Source organism: Schistocerca gregaria, chromosome 1, assembly GCF_023897955.1.
Source record: "Schistocerca gregaria isolate iqSchGreg1 chromosome 1, iqSchGreg1.2, whole genome shotgun sequence".
NCBI lineage: Eukaryota > Metazoa > Arthropoda > Insecta > Orthoptera > Acrididae > Schistocerca > Schistocerca gregaria.
The window spans coordinates 789,230,535-789,248,141 of record NC_064920.1 but is presented as its reverse complement, the minus strand read 5'-3'; the positions used below and the strand labels follow the sequence as shown (position 1 = coordinate 789,248,141).

Sequence of the window (17,607 nt, the reverse complement as noted above, 5' to 3'; positions counted from 1 at the left end):
AGTGTTGACGATTCTGGTAACGTCCTTCACCGCTGAGTTATTGTTTTCGTGTCTGCGGAGCTTGAAAACGTATCTTCGTTTTATAATGAGGCAGGATCGTCTTAATGCCATCACCCTTCTCAACACCCATTGAGATGAATCCATGAAACTCAACCTTGATTTTTTCCAGTGATTTCTGGGTCACAATTTCCTTCCCTAGACTGTTCAAGTGAAGGCCATGTGACGTGTAAAACCTGTGCCCTATATCGATAATATCAACAACATCAATGTTTTTGAATTGCTTGCATATATCAGAAAGAAGGTCGTTGGCAGCTCTGATATCCTTGTTTACACAACACTAATGTGCCAAATCGTAGCGGTGGGAATGGTCACAAAGAGAACGTTTGTGTGCTACATATAAACCAGTTGTTTCCTTAATACTGAGCAAGCTGTGGATGTTTCGTTTGAGCCGCCAAACAGAGCTATAAAGCCACTTGAAGATAACTCCATAATTTCTTTATATTGGATAGCATTCATTATTTCTGAGAGGGGTGCTTGTGGCTTGACAAATCTCGTGGCTTTCACAACTGCTGTCTCATTAACACGTGAGGCGTCCAGGGCTATCTGCTAGAATATAAACTTTCATCCTGCGATCACGAATTTTTTGCTGCGACATACGTAGGTACATGTTGTCGTAGTTGGCGAGTCTTCAGGGGTGCAGAAACGGCTGGTTTAGGTACCTGAATGCTTGCAGTACCGGTAGCACTTTATGATGAAGAGTCTTCACTTACTGTACTTTGGATGTCATATCCGTTTTTTAAAGGAATTGGTGAATTTGGTAACTCTTTGCTGTTACCGGTATCACACTTCCACTCCGATATTGTGTTTTTTGCGACGGACTGAGTTTTTCGTACAGTAAATTGAGCTCCCTCTCGAATACAATGCATATGACGCAATTTTGGCCACCTCTCTCGTAGTTCTTACACACGCTATAAGTTGTTTTAGTGTTGATACAAGTTCTCGTATCTGAGCGAAATTTATCATACGATTTACTTGCTTTCTGTGTTGTGTGCCTTTGTTAGAGTCGTGTTTTAAAACCTGTATCTCCTCCAGTAACACTGAGATAATGTTGTTTGAACAGTGTTTTCCGTTAAGTTTATGAACTAAATCATCTGTGAGACGTTTTGAGCAGAACTATATTTTATGTTTTGGATCTGTATTTAACATTTATAATGGAACACAGTTCTACATACCGCGCACATTACACTTTTTGCTGTACGTTTGTCGCAGATGCAGGGGATTATTATTTCACTTGATTTGTCGTAAGATGATGTAGGCACTCCATGTATGAAGTTTCCTTCATACCTCATTGTTCTTTTCCTTTACTTTTTTGATGATGTAGCACGAAAAACACAAATACTCGCGATATTTATCGATACTATTACACATTGCACACTTTTCCTCGTTCTTTTTTACTTTTGTTCGGACCCAGTATTCTGCCAATCTACAGTCGGCGCCATATTGTCACATCAGTGTCAATCAGACGAATCAGATGGTGTGAAGTAGCATCAAATGACACATTTTTATCGTAATCATTGCACATTTCAATTTGCCTGCGTAAGGATATCAAATTGTAATTTTCTAATTGAAATTTGCAGTGGATCAGACATTTTGTGACACTGAGGCAATGTCTGGGAACTTGCTTGTGGTTGCAAATAAATTCCCATTATCAGCTTCAGTGAGATCATTGAGAAAAGCTCCCTAGTTTTCTTGGGAACAAAGGAATCTGCAGCACGGAACTCAGAACACAGATGGAATATGCTAAGACCATGAGATTTTCAGAGGGGGTCATAAAGTGTGATATCCTTCCATCATTTTATCATATAATCAAGGCTGCATATTTGTCACAGTGTGGCAATGAATCCAAAATGTATTCATAAACCAAATAAAAAGAAGTAAGAATTCTGGCGGCTGAAAAAAAGCTACTGACTTTTTGCAGAAATTTTTTCTGTATTGAATGACTTTATCGAACTGGGAAGAAGATGGTAAAGATGAGTAAATTTGTTTTACTTAATGTGCATCTAATAAATCAGAACATTCAGTGTTGGTAGCCATGCTAATCTGTTTACAGAGTGTAACAAAAATCTACAGCAAAAACTGCAGAACACATTCCTCACACATAAATGAATAAAATATGTAACATGAACATGGTTATGGAAATGTTTTGTTTCCATGCTGCAATTCATTTCCTCCAACTGATTAACCATGGGAAACACATATGAACAGAATGCACCAGCACACCACATGCAACGCTTTCTCACAGGAGACGTATACTGTGCACTCTGTGGACATTGATACAATGGCCAAAGACTCTGAACATCATGTACTAGGGTTCCATAAAATGACCTTTCAGATTCCCTCACAAATAAAAGTTGTGTGGGTTTAGGTATGGCGAGCATGGAGGCCAGGCAATTGCTGCATCACTACCTATCCATCTGTCACTGAATCTGTCATTTAGAAGCTGATGGACAATTTAAGGCTAAAATTAGGAGGTGCATGAAGTACATGTTTTGTTGCACAGCTAAAGGCACATCCGTTAACGCATCTGGTTGAACATTCTCTACAAAATTATGATTATTTTGTCCCCTGAGCCTGTGTGAAAGAAACTGAGGCCCTACCAAACATTCACCTACAATAACAGCCCAAACATTGGCAGAAAAGTTTTGTTGATGACTTACTGCTGTACATGCTGATTGTGAAAACTTACAATCTGATCTCGTTGAAACAATACCTTATCTGCGAACAGCACCATTGCATTAAAATTAGCACTGACACATTCTTGAATAAGCCATCCACAGAGGAGTACCCTGCACGAAAATCAGCTGTTAATAGACCTGCATATACTGTATGTGGTATGGATACACCTGATCCTCATGTAACACACACCAGACAGTCATATGGTCAACATTTAGTGTTGTAGTTAGATGTCTTCTACTGCCACTAGGGTTGTCTTCAGTGGCATGAGGAGCTGCCGTCTCCAGTTGCGGTGTCCTCATCTGTCTACGCCTCCCCTGGTCGCAAGTGTCAGCTTAAATGCCCCATTTTCCCTAAACTGATGATCAGTGGCCGCAAACGTTTTCCTGGAAATCTCTCCCAATACAAATGTTGAGTGTGAGCACCATTGTTGTCAGCTAATCCATACATAAAATGTATGTCTCTCACCTCTCCATTTGTGTAGACTGTCATTGCATGAACCAAGTCCGTGATTAACTCTACATAGTAACCCATGTGCTTGTAACAACCACACTGATCATTATAACAGTTTATGTTACCTGTAAACGAACAATGTTGTACATTGTGTGGCCATGGGGATATGTGAAACAAAACACTGGTGGTGCACAACATAACTAGATGTCACTAAAAGTGACATTGTTCCCTACGATTCTAACGTTCTGTTCTTGTGTGTTTCCATTATTAATGACTTGGAGAAAAATAAGTTGTAATATGGAAACAAAGCATTTCAAGACCGATGTTCATATAAGATAATTTCTTCATCTATGAATGAGGAATGCGTCCTGTAATTTGTGCTGTACATTTTTGTTGCACCCTGTATATAAAAATTCAGCCTCCATATGTTTGTGCACACAAAACTCAAAAAGTAATTGATCAACTGACTTGAAATTTTCATACAATGTGGCATTCAAATACGCTTGTATCCTAATACAGCTTTTTTAAAATACATGTACCATATAGGTAAATATGATATATGAAGGGAAACATTATTACGAAAAATTTCGAAATGATCTTAGCAGACTTACTTAAAATTTTACACAAATATATGTATAGCAATCAAAAATCTCAACAAAGGCTAGACCAAGTTAACCATAGACCTTGCCATTAGTGGGGAGGCTTGCGTGTCTCAGCGATACATTTAGCCATACCGTACGTGCAACCACAATGGAGGGGTATCTGTTGAGAGGACAGACAAACGTATGGATCCTGAAGAGGGGCCGCGGCCTTTTCAGTAGTTGCAGGGGCAACAGCCTGGATGATTGTCTGATCTGGCCGTGTAACACTAACCAAAACGGCCTTGCTGTGCTGGTACTGTAAACGGCAGAAATCAAGGGGAAACTATGGCCGTAATTTTTCCGAGGGCATGCAGCTTTACTGTATGGATAAATGATGATGGCGTCCTCTTGAGTAAAATATTCTGGAGGCAAAATAGTCCCCCATTCGGATCTCCTGGCAGGTAGTACTCAGGGGGACGGCATTACCAGGAGAAAGAAAACTTGCTTTCTACGGATTGGAGCATGGAATGTCAGATCCCTTAATCGGGCAGGTAGATTAGAAAATTTAAAAAGGGAAAAGGGGAAACTATGGCCGTAAATTTTTCCGAGGGCATGCAGCTTTACTGTATGGATAAATGATGATGGCGTCCTCTTGAGTAAAATATTCTGGAGGCAAAATAGTCCCCCATTCGGATCTCCTGGCAGGTAGTACTCAGGGGGACGGCATTACCAGGAGAATAGTAGGAAAAGGAAGAGAGGGGAAACGTAGTAGGTGAATATAGATTGGGGGTATGAAATGAAAGAAAAGCTGCCCAGAAGAATTTTGCATAGAGCACAACTTAATCATAGCTAACACTTGGTTCAAGAATCATAGAAGAAGGTTGTCTACATGGAAGGAGCCTGGAGATACTGACAGGTTTCAGATAGATTATATAATGGTAAGACAGAGATTTAGGAACCAGGTTTTAAATTGTAAGACATATCCAGGAGCAGATGTGGATTCTGACCACAATCTATTGGTTATGAACTGTAAATTAAAACTGAAGAAACTGCAAAAAGGTGGGAATTTAAGGACATCGTACCTGGATAAACTGACTAAACCAGAGGTTGTACAGAGTTTCAGGGAGAGCATAAGGGAACATTTGACAGGAATGGGGGAAAGAAACAGTAGAAGAAGAATGGATAGCTATGAGGGATGAAGTAGTGAAGGAAGTAGAGGATCAAGTAGGTAAAAAGACGAGGGCTAGTAGAAACCACTGGGTAACAGAAGAAATATTGAATTTGATTGATGAAAGGAGAAAATATAAAAATGCAGTAAATGAAGCAGGCAAAAAGGAATATAAACGTCTCAAAAATGAGATCGACAGGAAGTGTAAAATGGCTAAGCAGGCATGGCTAGAGGACAAACGTAAGGATGTTGAGGCTTATATCACTAGGGGTGGGATAGAAACTGCCTACAGGAAAATTAAAGAGACCTTTGGAGAAAAGAGAACCACTTGTATGAATATCAAGAGCTCAGATGGATAGCCAGTTCTAAGCAAAGAAGGGAAATCATAAAGGTGGAAGGAGTATATAGAGGGACTATACAAGGGCGACGTAGTTGAGGGCAATGTTATAGAAAGGGAAGAGGATGTAGATGAAGATGAAGTGGGAGATATATGATACTGCGTGAAGAGTTTGATACAGCACTGAAAGACCTAAGTCGAAACAAAGCCCCGGGAGTAGCAATATTCCATTAGAACTACTGACGGCCTTGGATAGCCAGTTCTGACAAACTCAACCATCTGGTGTGCGAAATGTATGAGACAGGCGAATTATCATCAGACTTCAAGAAGAATATAATAATTCCAATCCCAAAGAAAGCAGGCGTTGACAAATGTGAAAATTACTGAACTGTCACGGCTGCAAAATACGTACGCGAATTCTTTACAGACGAATGCAAATACTGGTAGAAGCCGACCTCGGGGAAGATCAGTTAGGATTCAGTAGAAATATGGGAACACGTGAGGCAATACTGACCCTACGGCTTATCTTAGAAGCAAGATTAAGAAAAGGCAAACCTACGTTTCTAGCATTTGTAGACTTGGAGAAAGCTTTTGACTATGTTGATTGGAATACTCTCTTTCAAATTCTGAAGGTGGCAGGGGAAAAATACAGGGAGTGAAAGGCTATTTACAATTTGTACAGAAACCAGATGGCAGTTACAAGAATCGAGGGGCATGAAAGGGAAGCAGTGGTTGGGAAGGGAGTGAGACAGGGTTGTACCATCTCCCCAATGTTCTTCAATTTGTATATTGAGCAAGCAGTAAAGGAAACAAAAGAAAAATTCGGAGTAGGTGTTAAAATCCATGGACAAGAAATAAAAAATTTAAGGTTCGTCGATGACATTGTAATTCTGACAGAGACAGCAAAGGACTTGGAAGAGCAATTGAATGGAATGGACAATGTCTCGGAGGGAGGATATAAGATGAACATCAACAAAAGCAAAACGAGGATAATGGAATGTAGTCCAATTAAATTGGGTGATGCTGAGGGAATTAGATTAGGAAATGAGACACTTAAAGTAGTAAAGGAGTTTTGCTGTTTGGGGAGCAAAATAACTGATGATGGTCGAAGTAGAGGGGATATAAAATGTAGACTGGCAATGGCAAGGAAAGTGTTTCTGAAGAAGAGAAATTTGTTAACATCGAGTATAGATTTAAGTGTCATTAAGTCGTTTCTGAAAGTATTTGTATGGAGTGTAGACAAGTATGGAAGTGAAACATAGACGATAAATAGTTTGGCCAAGAAGAGAATAGAAGCTTTCGAAATGTGGTGCTACAGAAGAATGCTGAAGATTAGTTGGGTAGATCACATAACTAATGAGGAGGTATTGAATAGGATTGGGGAGAAGAGGGGTTTGTGGCACATCTTGACTAGAATAAGGGATCGGTTGGTAGGACATGTTCTGAGGCATCAAGGGATCACCGATTTAGTATTGGTGGGCAGCGTGGAGGGTAAAAATCTCAGAGGGAGACCAAGAGATGAATACACAGAAAAATTGGATTTATAGCTTATCAGCTTACAGTTAGAATACCACTACAGAATCTGAATTTGTAGTAACAATAAACGAGACTCAAGGTCAACAAGATGGAAGAAGAGAAGGTGGACTGAGGGGTGGGAGAAAATGGGCATAGACAGTAGAAAGAAGAAGATGGACAGCTTGGAGGCAGGAGAAGATGGAGCAAGAAGGGAGAGAAGAAGATGGACAGAGAAAGGGGGAGGGAGAGGGAGCAGAAGGAAACAGATAGAGAGAGAGAGAAAGCTAGACAGGGGAGAAGGAGAAGATGGGGGGGGGGGGGGGAGAAATGGTAATGAACAGAGAGAGGGGGAAGGAGGAGGAGATGGACAAAGAGAGGAGCAAGAGGAGATGTTGAGAGATAGAGGAAGTAAGAAATTAGGACATATAACCACTTCCTGTACATATTAATCAATTTTCCATTTAACCAGACTGAGCCAGAGCAAAGCATGCTCATTTACCACTAGTTATATCTGTCTACTGACCTGAACACAGAAAGTCCAAAACCTTCATGACTAGACCATATTCCAGGTGAAACAACAATTTGCAAGTCAGGCAATGGATACTTCATCTGAAGATATGTCTCAATTTTCTTCACAGTTTGCAAAATTTTGTCGCCTACCTTTTGCATATCATCCCTCAAATCTACTGGTGCATACATGTGTAGAGTTGTGGAACCTGTTGACAGATGACAGATCAAGTAATGTGTTACTGAGGATGATGGAAGGCTCACAAGATTCGCCAGTCATAATATAAATGTATTTTATCTGCATGTTAAAAATCTGAGTTGGTTATTACAATGTACTTACCTCATATCATTTCTATGACAGTGCTCTGATTTCAGTTTTGCTATTGAGTAAAGGTCTGCACTCCTATTGGTAGACTTAGGGCTAAAATATATGTATAATTATTTTAAGTTAAATTTATTTTAACTTTATTACAGATACAGAACTATGTTACTAAACCCTTTCTCGTTATAAAACCAAACTTCAGTAACTTATATGTACCGGTACTTTAATATAACATAATTTAAGTACTTGCAACAAAATTAAAAAAAAAAAAAAAACGAAGCAAAAGAAACCCCAGCTGTCAGTACGCCACAAACAGCTTGGGAAATCAGACTTCACTGGAACATGTCTAAAGTTACTTACACATCTTTGGATGCCTCTCTATCCCTATCAAGAAATCTTCAAATATAATAAGTTTTTTGTTTGTTACAGTATGCCCTGTGATCATACTTTCATCAATAATCATTGGTATGGTGCTGAGACAAACACTTTGTAGATATCAAGAAACATTGCATTCACCTGAATGCCTTGATCCATGGATTTCAGGATTTCATGAGAGCAAACGTGAGTTGGCAGTTGCATAACTGATATTTCAGATTCCATGTTTGTTGGCATGATGGAGATAATGCTATTTGAAATATCTCATTACGTTCGAGACTGAAATTTGTTCTAAGATTCTACACCAAAAGAACGTGAATGATACTGTATGATGATTTTTCACATAATTCTTTTTACCACTAGGCACTGTTTTCCATTTGAGGAATCTGCTGCACGATATGATTAGGATAGACTAACAGCAACAAATTACGTATATAATCTAGCACGAATTACATAGGGTGCTGGAAAATTTTTGAGATTCAGTGTACTGACATGTGCTTCGAAGCTCTGACATGCATACCTGCATCATTAGATTTCATAGTGGTGCAAGAATTAACTGTGTCTTCTTCCCCTTAAAAATGGAGCTCTGGAAACTATTCATTTGTTGTCCTCAATTTCAGTCCAGCTTGTGATTAACAGGGATCTGCACGGCAACTTTAATTTTAATGACAACCTTAGCATATGGCCAGGGTTTCTTTAGGTTTTGTGAGAGACTTTTTCATAAGATTCGACTCTGGTAGTCATTGCAGGCTTCACATATTGATCTTTTGACAGTAAAATATATTTCATTCATCATCTCCCTACCTACTGCTCTATGCTTCGTTTCACACCTATTATGTAATAGTCGCAATTTGTTTAGTAACTGCTGTAAAATGGAGTGAATAGGATGATAGGAGTGAATAGGATCAATTCTGACGGAAAAAGCTTTAAAGAAATAGAAACTACACAGGATCGCAATAAAATATGGAAACCAGTGCGTCAATCGGCAGTATTGCCCTTGAGGAACACATTCACGAGCATTTTGTGTTTCAATAGTGGCTACCCTGGATTCTAGAGCACTGTAAACATGTGGGCTGGGATTCCCATGTTTATGTAAGTTCCGAAAACTTGGTATATAGTGGTGCGCAGTCAGGAGCTGTGTATCATCAAAAATCAGTGCTTCTAGCGAGAATTGTGTTCCGAATTCAGGTCCTCCTTTGTTTTTGGTAAGTATTAAATATATTTCTTGGTTTAATTTCATTTTATTTTGCTCTAACCTACGCACTTAAAAAAAACGTGTGAATAGGATCAGTATAAAATAACACTATCATCGGGCTTACATTTGGTTGTGGGATACTACCTGCTTGTGTTTTGAATGTTTCGTTCTATTTAATTTCCAGGCTAATTATAATGCCCAGAAATTACATTCCTGATACTCGTGAGAAATCCTACCCAAAGAGAAGTAAGGATGAATTAGCCCAAACCACTGCTGCTGTTGAAGGAGGGAGCAGCATTAAGCAAGCTGCCAGAAATTTCAGCATTCCATACACAGTTCTCCACCGACATTTCAGGAATGAGAATGTGCGCCCCCAAGGGCGCAAACTGCACTCTCCGTAGATGAAGAGGCGTTGATTGTGAACAGGCTCGCTATTTGTGCCAAGTGTGGCTATCCCTTTGACTGGTCGACTCTGCGATTGTTTGTCAAAGGATTCTTGGACCAGAGAGGTAAAGGTGTTAGAAAACTCAAAAATAATTTACCCTGTCACGAATTCACTGTTAGATTTTTGAAGAGGCACAACGAAAAATTGAGTCTAAGAGTGTGCCAGAAAATAAAAAGATCACGTGTTTCTGTGTCGATAGCTGTCCTGTGGGAATATTTTGATAATTTAGAGAAGGAAATTAAAGATGTTCTTCCAAGTAATATTGTGAACTTCGATTAAACGAACTTAGCAGATGATCTGGGACGTGCAAAAGTGATTACGAAAAGAGGATCAAAATATCCTGAGAGAGTCATGAATACCTCCAAAGCAGAACCGTCAATTATGTTTGATGATGCAGCAAATGGAAAACTGCTGTCTTTGTAAGTTGTTTGTCGCTCAAAGCACTTGTATGCTTCTTGGATGGATGGTGCTCTCAAAGACACCAGATTTAATAGAAGTGAAAGTGGGTGGTTTGATGCTCAGTGTTTTGATGACTGGATTACCACAATCGTTTTGCCTTATTAAAGGAAGTTAGAAGGCTCCAAAATTTTAATCGGCGACAACCTTTCCAATTATCTTTCAGTGGCTTCAGTCAAGACTTGTGAAGAGAATGGAGTAAGAATGATTTTTCTTCCCAAAACCTACTCATCTCACTCAGCCTCTTGACGTGGCACTTTTTCGTGTACTGAAGACCAGCTGGCGAAGCATTCTCCGAAAATGGAAGTTGGGTTCCGGTCGTAAGGAGATCACCATTACAAAGGATATGTCCCCCAGATTACTAAACCAGCTTGTGAGGCCTCTGGAAGTAAATGCCGAAAGAAACATCCAGGCTGGTTTCGAGAAATGTGAGAGTCTGCCGTTCAATTCCGAGAGAGTAATTAGCAGAGTTCCTGGTGTTGAGATGATGGTGAAGGTCCTGTAAATCCACAGGATGTTGATGAAGCCCTCATAGAATTGCTCCAAGAATTTCGTGGGAGCGATGAAAGGCCTGTGAGACAACGGTGAACCAGGGTTCCAGTGGAGGCTGGGAAAAGTGTGTCAGTACATGATTCCCCTGATGACGAAAAGAGTGACGCCTCAGACAAAAGTGACGATGTTTCTGGAGATAACGGCTGACCAACTCTCTCCACCAATGAACGTGAGAACCCAGGCCAGGGCTCGAATGCAATCAGTGGATTTGAAGTCTTTTCGCCTTATGAACTTCAGCCTGGTGACTTTGTCATTGTTAGATTTGACATAACAAAGGGACACAGGAGGTTCATAGGCACATTTGTCACTGTAACTGAGCCAGCAATGACTGTTAAGATCCTTTTAAAAAGGGTTGGGAAAAAGAATGTGTGAATCATGGCAAAACTATCACTCCAAGAAATCTGATGTACGGGAGACTGACTGGAATGAATTGCTACCCAACAATTTGGCAAAGCAGTGGAATACTTGGGTGCCCACTTTATCTAGAGTGGGGTCAGCTCGAGTTACAAGATCGGATTAACTCGGGTTGAGGGCATTTCAAATGTCCGCGGCGGCAGCTGATACTGAAGACGGTTTCGCGCGAGGTTGGAGTTTACCGCAGTCGCGTCCGAGTTGAACCGAGTTCATTCTATGCTTACAGAACGGGATGTGCTTCACTGTGATTTTTAAAAGTGCAGTACCTTATTATGATTTGTTTGGTCGAAATTCGTAAAGAGTTTGACAGGTGTTATTTTCGAGGGGGTTAAGTCGTCCGATGGCTGTCCAGGTCTTACAGGAAATTAAAAATGGCTATTGAGTATATTGAAATTTCGGTCTGTAGTGTGGCATTAATGAACCTTAGCAACACCAACTCTTTTTCCATAATGCACACAACCAGAAGATGTTGTACTTAATGCTCACCTTACAAAAGTTAAAAAAAGCATATTTCGTTAATTATTGTTGGCTTATATTAACAAAATCCTTTTTAAAGAGGTTATGATATACAAGTAAGGCCCTGAACCTGAAAATACTGAATACTAGCTTAGCGCCCGCCGCGTCTCTCGTGCTAACTGTGTGGGCTACACAGATTCTTCTCTTTTTTTTCCTTTAATCGAATTTTTATCTTGCTCACAAGTTGTTACACATTCTAAACTTTTCACGCTAAATAGGGTCGTAGAAGCATGGTATTTTCCGAATTTACTTCTGATCAAAAAGCGGTTCTGGTAACTGGAGTTTTTGTTAATTATGTCTTTTGTGTTCTTGTGGTGGTATTTACATAGAAACTTCATCCCCTAACACATCTTTCTTTACATCTAACGAGAAGTAAAATACCAGTTTTCATAAATTTACGTTTAAAAAATTTTAATAACGAAATATGTTCTTAAAAATTTTTATCCCCGGTTTTACCCCCTTAGTGGTTAATTTTTCAAAAATGCCTAAACACATAATTTGTTTTTCTGTCTGAGAAACCAGATACCAGTTTTCGTAGTTCTAGCTTCAAAATTGCTTTAATAGCAAGATATTTACAAAAAGCCTTTCATCTTCTGTTTCATCCCCTTAGGTACTCCTTTTGAAGCGATGCCTCCAGTATGAACACAATGTCTCCAAATTCCAAGTTCTTATCCTCAGCGGTTTGGGCTGGGTGGATGATGATTCAGTGAACCAGTCTGACCCTATTCCACGCCAATAGGGGTTGATTTTCCAAAACAGTGAAACACATATTTTTTATTTGTAACTGAGAGGCCGTTTACCAGCTGTCGTAGATATAATTTTAAACACGCTTTCCCAGTGAAATTTTTCACAGAACATTTCACCCTCTTATTTCTTCCCTTAGGAGTTGAGTATCCGAAAACAACGAAATGCGTGTTTTTTTATTATTATTATAAATCTAGCAGAGAAGCCAAATACAAATTTACATTGATTTATCTTCAAAAATGCTTGCATTATAGAATGTTTCCATAAAAACTTACATCCCCTGTTTCACCCCATAGGAATTCAGTTTCCAAAAACAGTGAATAAAGTATCTTTTATTCCTAACGATTAAACCAAATTCAATTTTTCATTGATTTAGCTTTAAAAATGCTTTCATAATGAAGTATTTTTTATCTATAACCGAGAAGTCGAATACCGAGTTTCATAGAGCTAGCTTTAAAAATACTTTAGCAGTTCTTTAATAATGATTTATTTTCAAAAATACTTTCACCCACTATTTTACCGCCAGAGGAGATAAACTAAAAAAAAAAAACTTTGAAACACGTAGTTCATTATTTCTGACCGAGAAACCAAATGCCGACGTTCGTAGGCCTAGCTTCAAAATTGCCTTAATAGCGATATATTTTCAAAGAACCTTTCGAAAAAAATACCTCAAGCGAAGCCTACTGTATAGAATCAACACCGTATGCAAATTTCAATTTTCTGTCCTTAGTGCTTTGGGTTGGGCGACGATGAGTCTGTGAGCGAGTGAGTAGTCGGGAAATTGCCTTTTATATATGAAGATTACATTTATTGTGAAAAGGGACGTAAATATTAAGACCTAAATTTTTGGGTTAAAGCGAAGTAGTGATCTATGCTTTTGACAGGACATTTTGCTACAAAATCACTAATCATGAACTGCCCTCAAGAAAAAAAATGACTGATATTTTAGAAGATTTATAATAATATTGAGTGTATAGCTTGTAAGAAATAACTGCAAGAGAAGGAGCATGTTGCTTTGACATCAGATATTTGGATGTCAGGCAATGAAAAAGTGTTTTTAGTTTGATCACCGATTTCGTATAAGAAACTAAGTTGCATCCAAAAAACGTATGCAAAGTGCGCAGACTGTAACGAGGAAAATACACGCTAGAAGAATTTTCCTACCAACTCGATTAGGTTATCGTATGTTACGAGAAGTTACAACTCGAGCAGACGTGAAAGTGGCAAACAACGTCGGAAGTTAATTTAGCTTTTCCTGCCAACTCGGTTTGAACGAGCTTAGGGTCAACTAGGTTTATGAAACGTACTATCTTGTATTGAGTTAATACTAACTCGAGTTGAACGCGTTGCACGGTGGGCGACGCTGAGTTACGATGTGTTTCGAGCTAGTTCGGAGCTCACCGCCGCTTTCGAGCCGACCGAACTCGAGTTCATCCTATCAGATATCTAACCCTTCAATAATCCGCGCGAACTCAACGTCATTACAAGTCTATCTTCAAAATTTCAAGCTGAAAGACCAAAATTTGCGCTCTGCGCAGTATCTATCACGCTTGTGACTAATAGACAAGGTGAGTCACTAATTATTGACACCAAGAATAATCCCGAAAGTATGATAGTAGCTGAAAAGTTTGTGGGACCAATGTGGCATGGGACAACTGGGGCCGTAAAAAAGACATTGGTTTTTGGTTGCTAGGTCGGGTCACATCAGAGATATGAAGGTCAACATTTTTTTTTCACTCACATCTCTGGATTCGTCTCGATAGCCGCTATCAGAAAATAAGCACCAAACTGTAGCATCCGACTTAAAAAAAAATCGAAGTTGACCTTCATATCTCTGAAGCGACCGTACCTATCAACAAAAAAACCAACGTCATATTTTGGCCCCCGTTGTCCCTTGCAACTTCTGTCACACAAACTTTTCAACTACTATCACACTTTCCGAGTTATTCTTGGAGGCAATAGTTTGTGACTCACTCTGTATATAGTTATCGATTGGGAATCCACAAATCTCGAGTTGGTTAACTGAAATGAATCTTAAGCTGCTCAGACTCGGAACAGAGATGACGTTGAATGTTATATCAGTTTTTTTTTTTTTTTTTTTTTTTTTTTTTTTTTTTTTTTTTTTCGTCCCAACACCGTTTAGCTCGGTTTGAGCTCGGCGTACTCAAACTTTCAAAGATCGCGACGTTCAGATGCAAGTATGTTTTGATACTTTGGAACGAGCGAATGGTGCATCTCTGTATATCTGCACTGTTTTAGACGACAACACAACGATTCACTTGGCTTGTAGCAAGAGCAGACTTGCGCCTGTCAAAATGATAATACTGCCACGTCTTGAACTTCTAGGTGCACTTGTGGGAGCACGATTACTAAGATATTTCCGCACAGCTACAGGGTACGTCATTACTCGTGCAATGTTGTGGATGAAGCTGCAGTGACTTTAGGCTGTATACGCAGTGATGCGAATCTATGGAAGACTTTCATCTGTAATAGAGTGACGTATATGTCCCCTAGTCACCGCAGACGTTGCCCTAGAAATGATAACCCAGCGGATATCACCTAATACGGGGCTTCATGGCAACCAAACCCAATCTACACGTGTTTGGTGTGAAGGACCACCTTTACTTGGACACTCAGAACAATGTTGGCCATCTGGTACTCTACATATGCGTCTTGACCTCCCGGAAGAAAGAAGGAATGTAAAACAGGTGATCACAGGTGTTATACCTCTCAGCATTATAGAAATTTCAAAATTCAGTTCCTACTGGAGACTAATTCGTACAAGCAACTGGATTCTTCGCTTCATACTTAAGATTCATCAGGAAGATAAACTTGCTGGAGAGCTGAGAGCAATCGAGATCGCAAATGCACGCACTTACTGGAATAAAACAGTTCCAACGTCAGTGGTTCACGAGGGAATTTCGCGAACCCCAGAACGGTAAACCGATCCAGCAAGACTTTAAAATTGGACACATTCATCCATTCATTGAAGACAGACTCATTCACCTGGGAGTAGACTAATGTCTGCCGACCTCACCATTGAGGAACGACATCCATTACTTCTAGATGCTTCACATCGCTTCACGAGGTTCCTCATATTACAAACACCTATTGATATTCGTCATCCTGGTGTCCGCATTGTGTTATCCAAACTTCAGCAAGAATTTTGGATACTTAAAGATCGTAAAACCGTTAAAGAGTCCTGTATACATGTTTACCATCCAAGATCATGAAGACTTCAAGAGGACAAGAAATAGAAACTCCCCCATCCACAGATCGAATGAGACAATCTAAGCCTTCTACTGCCACCAGCGTAGACTTAGCTGGCCCTCTTTATATCAAGATAGGCATGACAATGGAAAAGGCCTGTATAACCCTCTTCACGTGCCCAACAACACCTGCAGTAAATTTAGAGCTCTGTTCCAATACGAATACCAACACATTTTTGATGGCTTTACAGAGATTTGGTAGTATATGTGGATTGTCATACGCCATCTACATCGACTGTGCAGAGATCTTCACGCCAAGAATTATCGGAACTATTGAACTCACTAACCACCTCAGAAACTCATAGCTTCCTCGCCAAAAACGGAATCATTTGGAAGTCCATTGCACTATAGGCGTGTTGGTGGGGGGGATGGTGGGAGAGGATGGTCGGCACCTCCGAGCGTTGCTTATGGAAGGTGTTGGTATCAACTCTGACTGTAGAGCAACTCTATACTATTCTGGTCAGCATCGAAGCTGCAGTAAACTCAAGACCAATCTCTCCAGGAGATGACGCAGAACGTCTGCCACCAGTACGTTTTCTGGTTGGTGAAGGCCTGCTAAATGTGCTCACTGGACCAGCACCTACTGTCACACACAATATGACCAAAGAATTTAAAATACAGTAAAAACTGTCAAACAAATTTTGGAAAAGATGGACCAGGGAATATCACATAGAGTTTAGGAGCTTCTACGAAGTTAGTTATATATCTGCAAGATGTATTGACTTCCAATCTGGTGATCTGGCTTTGATTCAAGGGGATGGACGACCAAGACACATACAGAAGAAAGGAAAACTAGAAAGATGTGTGCAGGGAAGTGACAATAAAATAAGGACGGTAATATTGTGCACTCCCGAAGGACAGCAGATGGTACATGCGGTTCAGCTGGTCATCCACCTGGAGGTTGACCAGGATGGGGAGTATGTTGGGAATTGATGTCATCGGGACATTTATGTCTCTCATCAGTCATACTCTTTGTGAGATATAACATACTGTAAACTCTTTTGATATATTTATGTTCTGTGACTGTTAAATAAATTGTTGTGTTAAGAGTGCAAATGGCTGCTTACTACTGTGATTCATGACACCATTTACGCCCATCCCATCCAGTTAAGTAATACACTGAAATGTCTTGTACTAACCATCAACTGGCAACTAATGTGGAAACCTCACCTACTAACTATACAACAGAAAGCTCACAGTAGACTAAAACTACTAACATGCTGAACTTGGTCAACTCTCCACTGTCCTTCACCTACAAAACCCTGATCTGAATCATCCTTTCTTATGCAAATGTTGCATGGGTATCTGCGCCACCTAAGTTCTATAAGTCCCTCTGGATCCTTGAACGGTAAACGCTCTGGCTCACTTTCTGCATCATTGTATTTTCCCCCACATGTAGCCTTTACCACTTCATCAAAATCCCACCTCTCCTCATTCACACCGAACACCTCCAGACAACCAACACCAGATGTAAACTTGACTCCAACAACCCTATTGTTTCGCTTCTAATTTGCAATCCTAGTATGCTACTGTGCCTTTACCAACACATCACAAAAGCCCTACACCCGCACACCCTCCACATCCTCTTCTAAGGACAACTGTCTCCCCCTCCCTCATTAAGAACACAGTCCCAACATTTACCTATCCTACCAACTTTAAATTCACTCCATTCATTCCACCTCATCAGGACTCTCTTTCCCTCCTCTCCCCATAATTTTCTACCCCTTTTCCCTTTCGCGCTTTATTCCCTACCCCATTTTCTCCTTAAAATTGTAACCTTCCCCTCCTTATCTACTCCTTCCTTCTTGTCTCCCACCAGCCACTCCTACCCCATTAGTACAATGCAACAGTCCTTCACCCTCATACTATCACCCTCCTACCCTTCTTAACAACCAATCTTTCCCCTTCAGTAATAGACTACTTATTCCAGGAGAGTTCCTTCCAGTTTGAGTGACAGTGAAGTGTCTTTTTTAAGCATTAGTGTTTTGTACACTCCTGGAAATGGAAAAAAGAACACATTGACAC

General features: G+C 40.0%; 1 protein-coding gene across 1 annotated transcript in view; it reads right to left on the bottom strand.

Annotated features, from left to right (window-relative positions):
• The window catches only part of LOC126269609 (thyrotropin-releasing hormone-degrading ectoenzyme-like), a 253,127-nt gene that overhangs the window by 179,797 nt on the left and 55,723 nt on the right, over positions 1–17,607 (bottom strand). Inside the window, exon 8 of the mRNA XM_049974005.1 lies at positions 7,311–7,503. Coding sequence (XP_049829962.1) covers positions 7,311–7,503 — 193 coding nt within the window. The remainder of the gene's footprint in view (positions 1–7,310; positions 7,504–17,607) is intronic.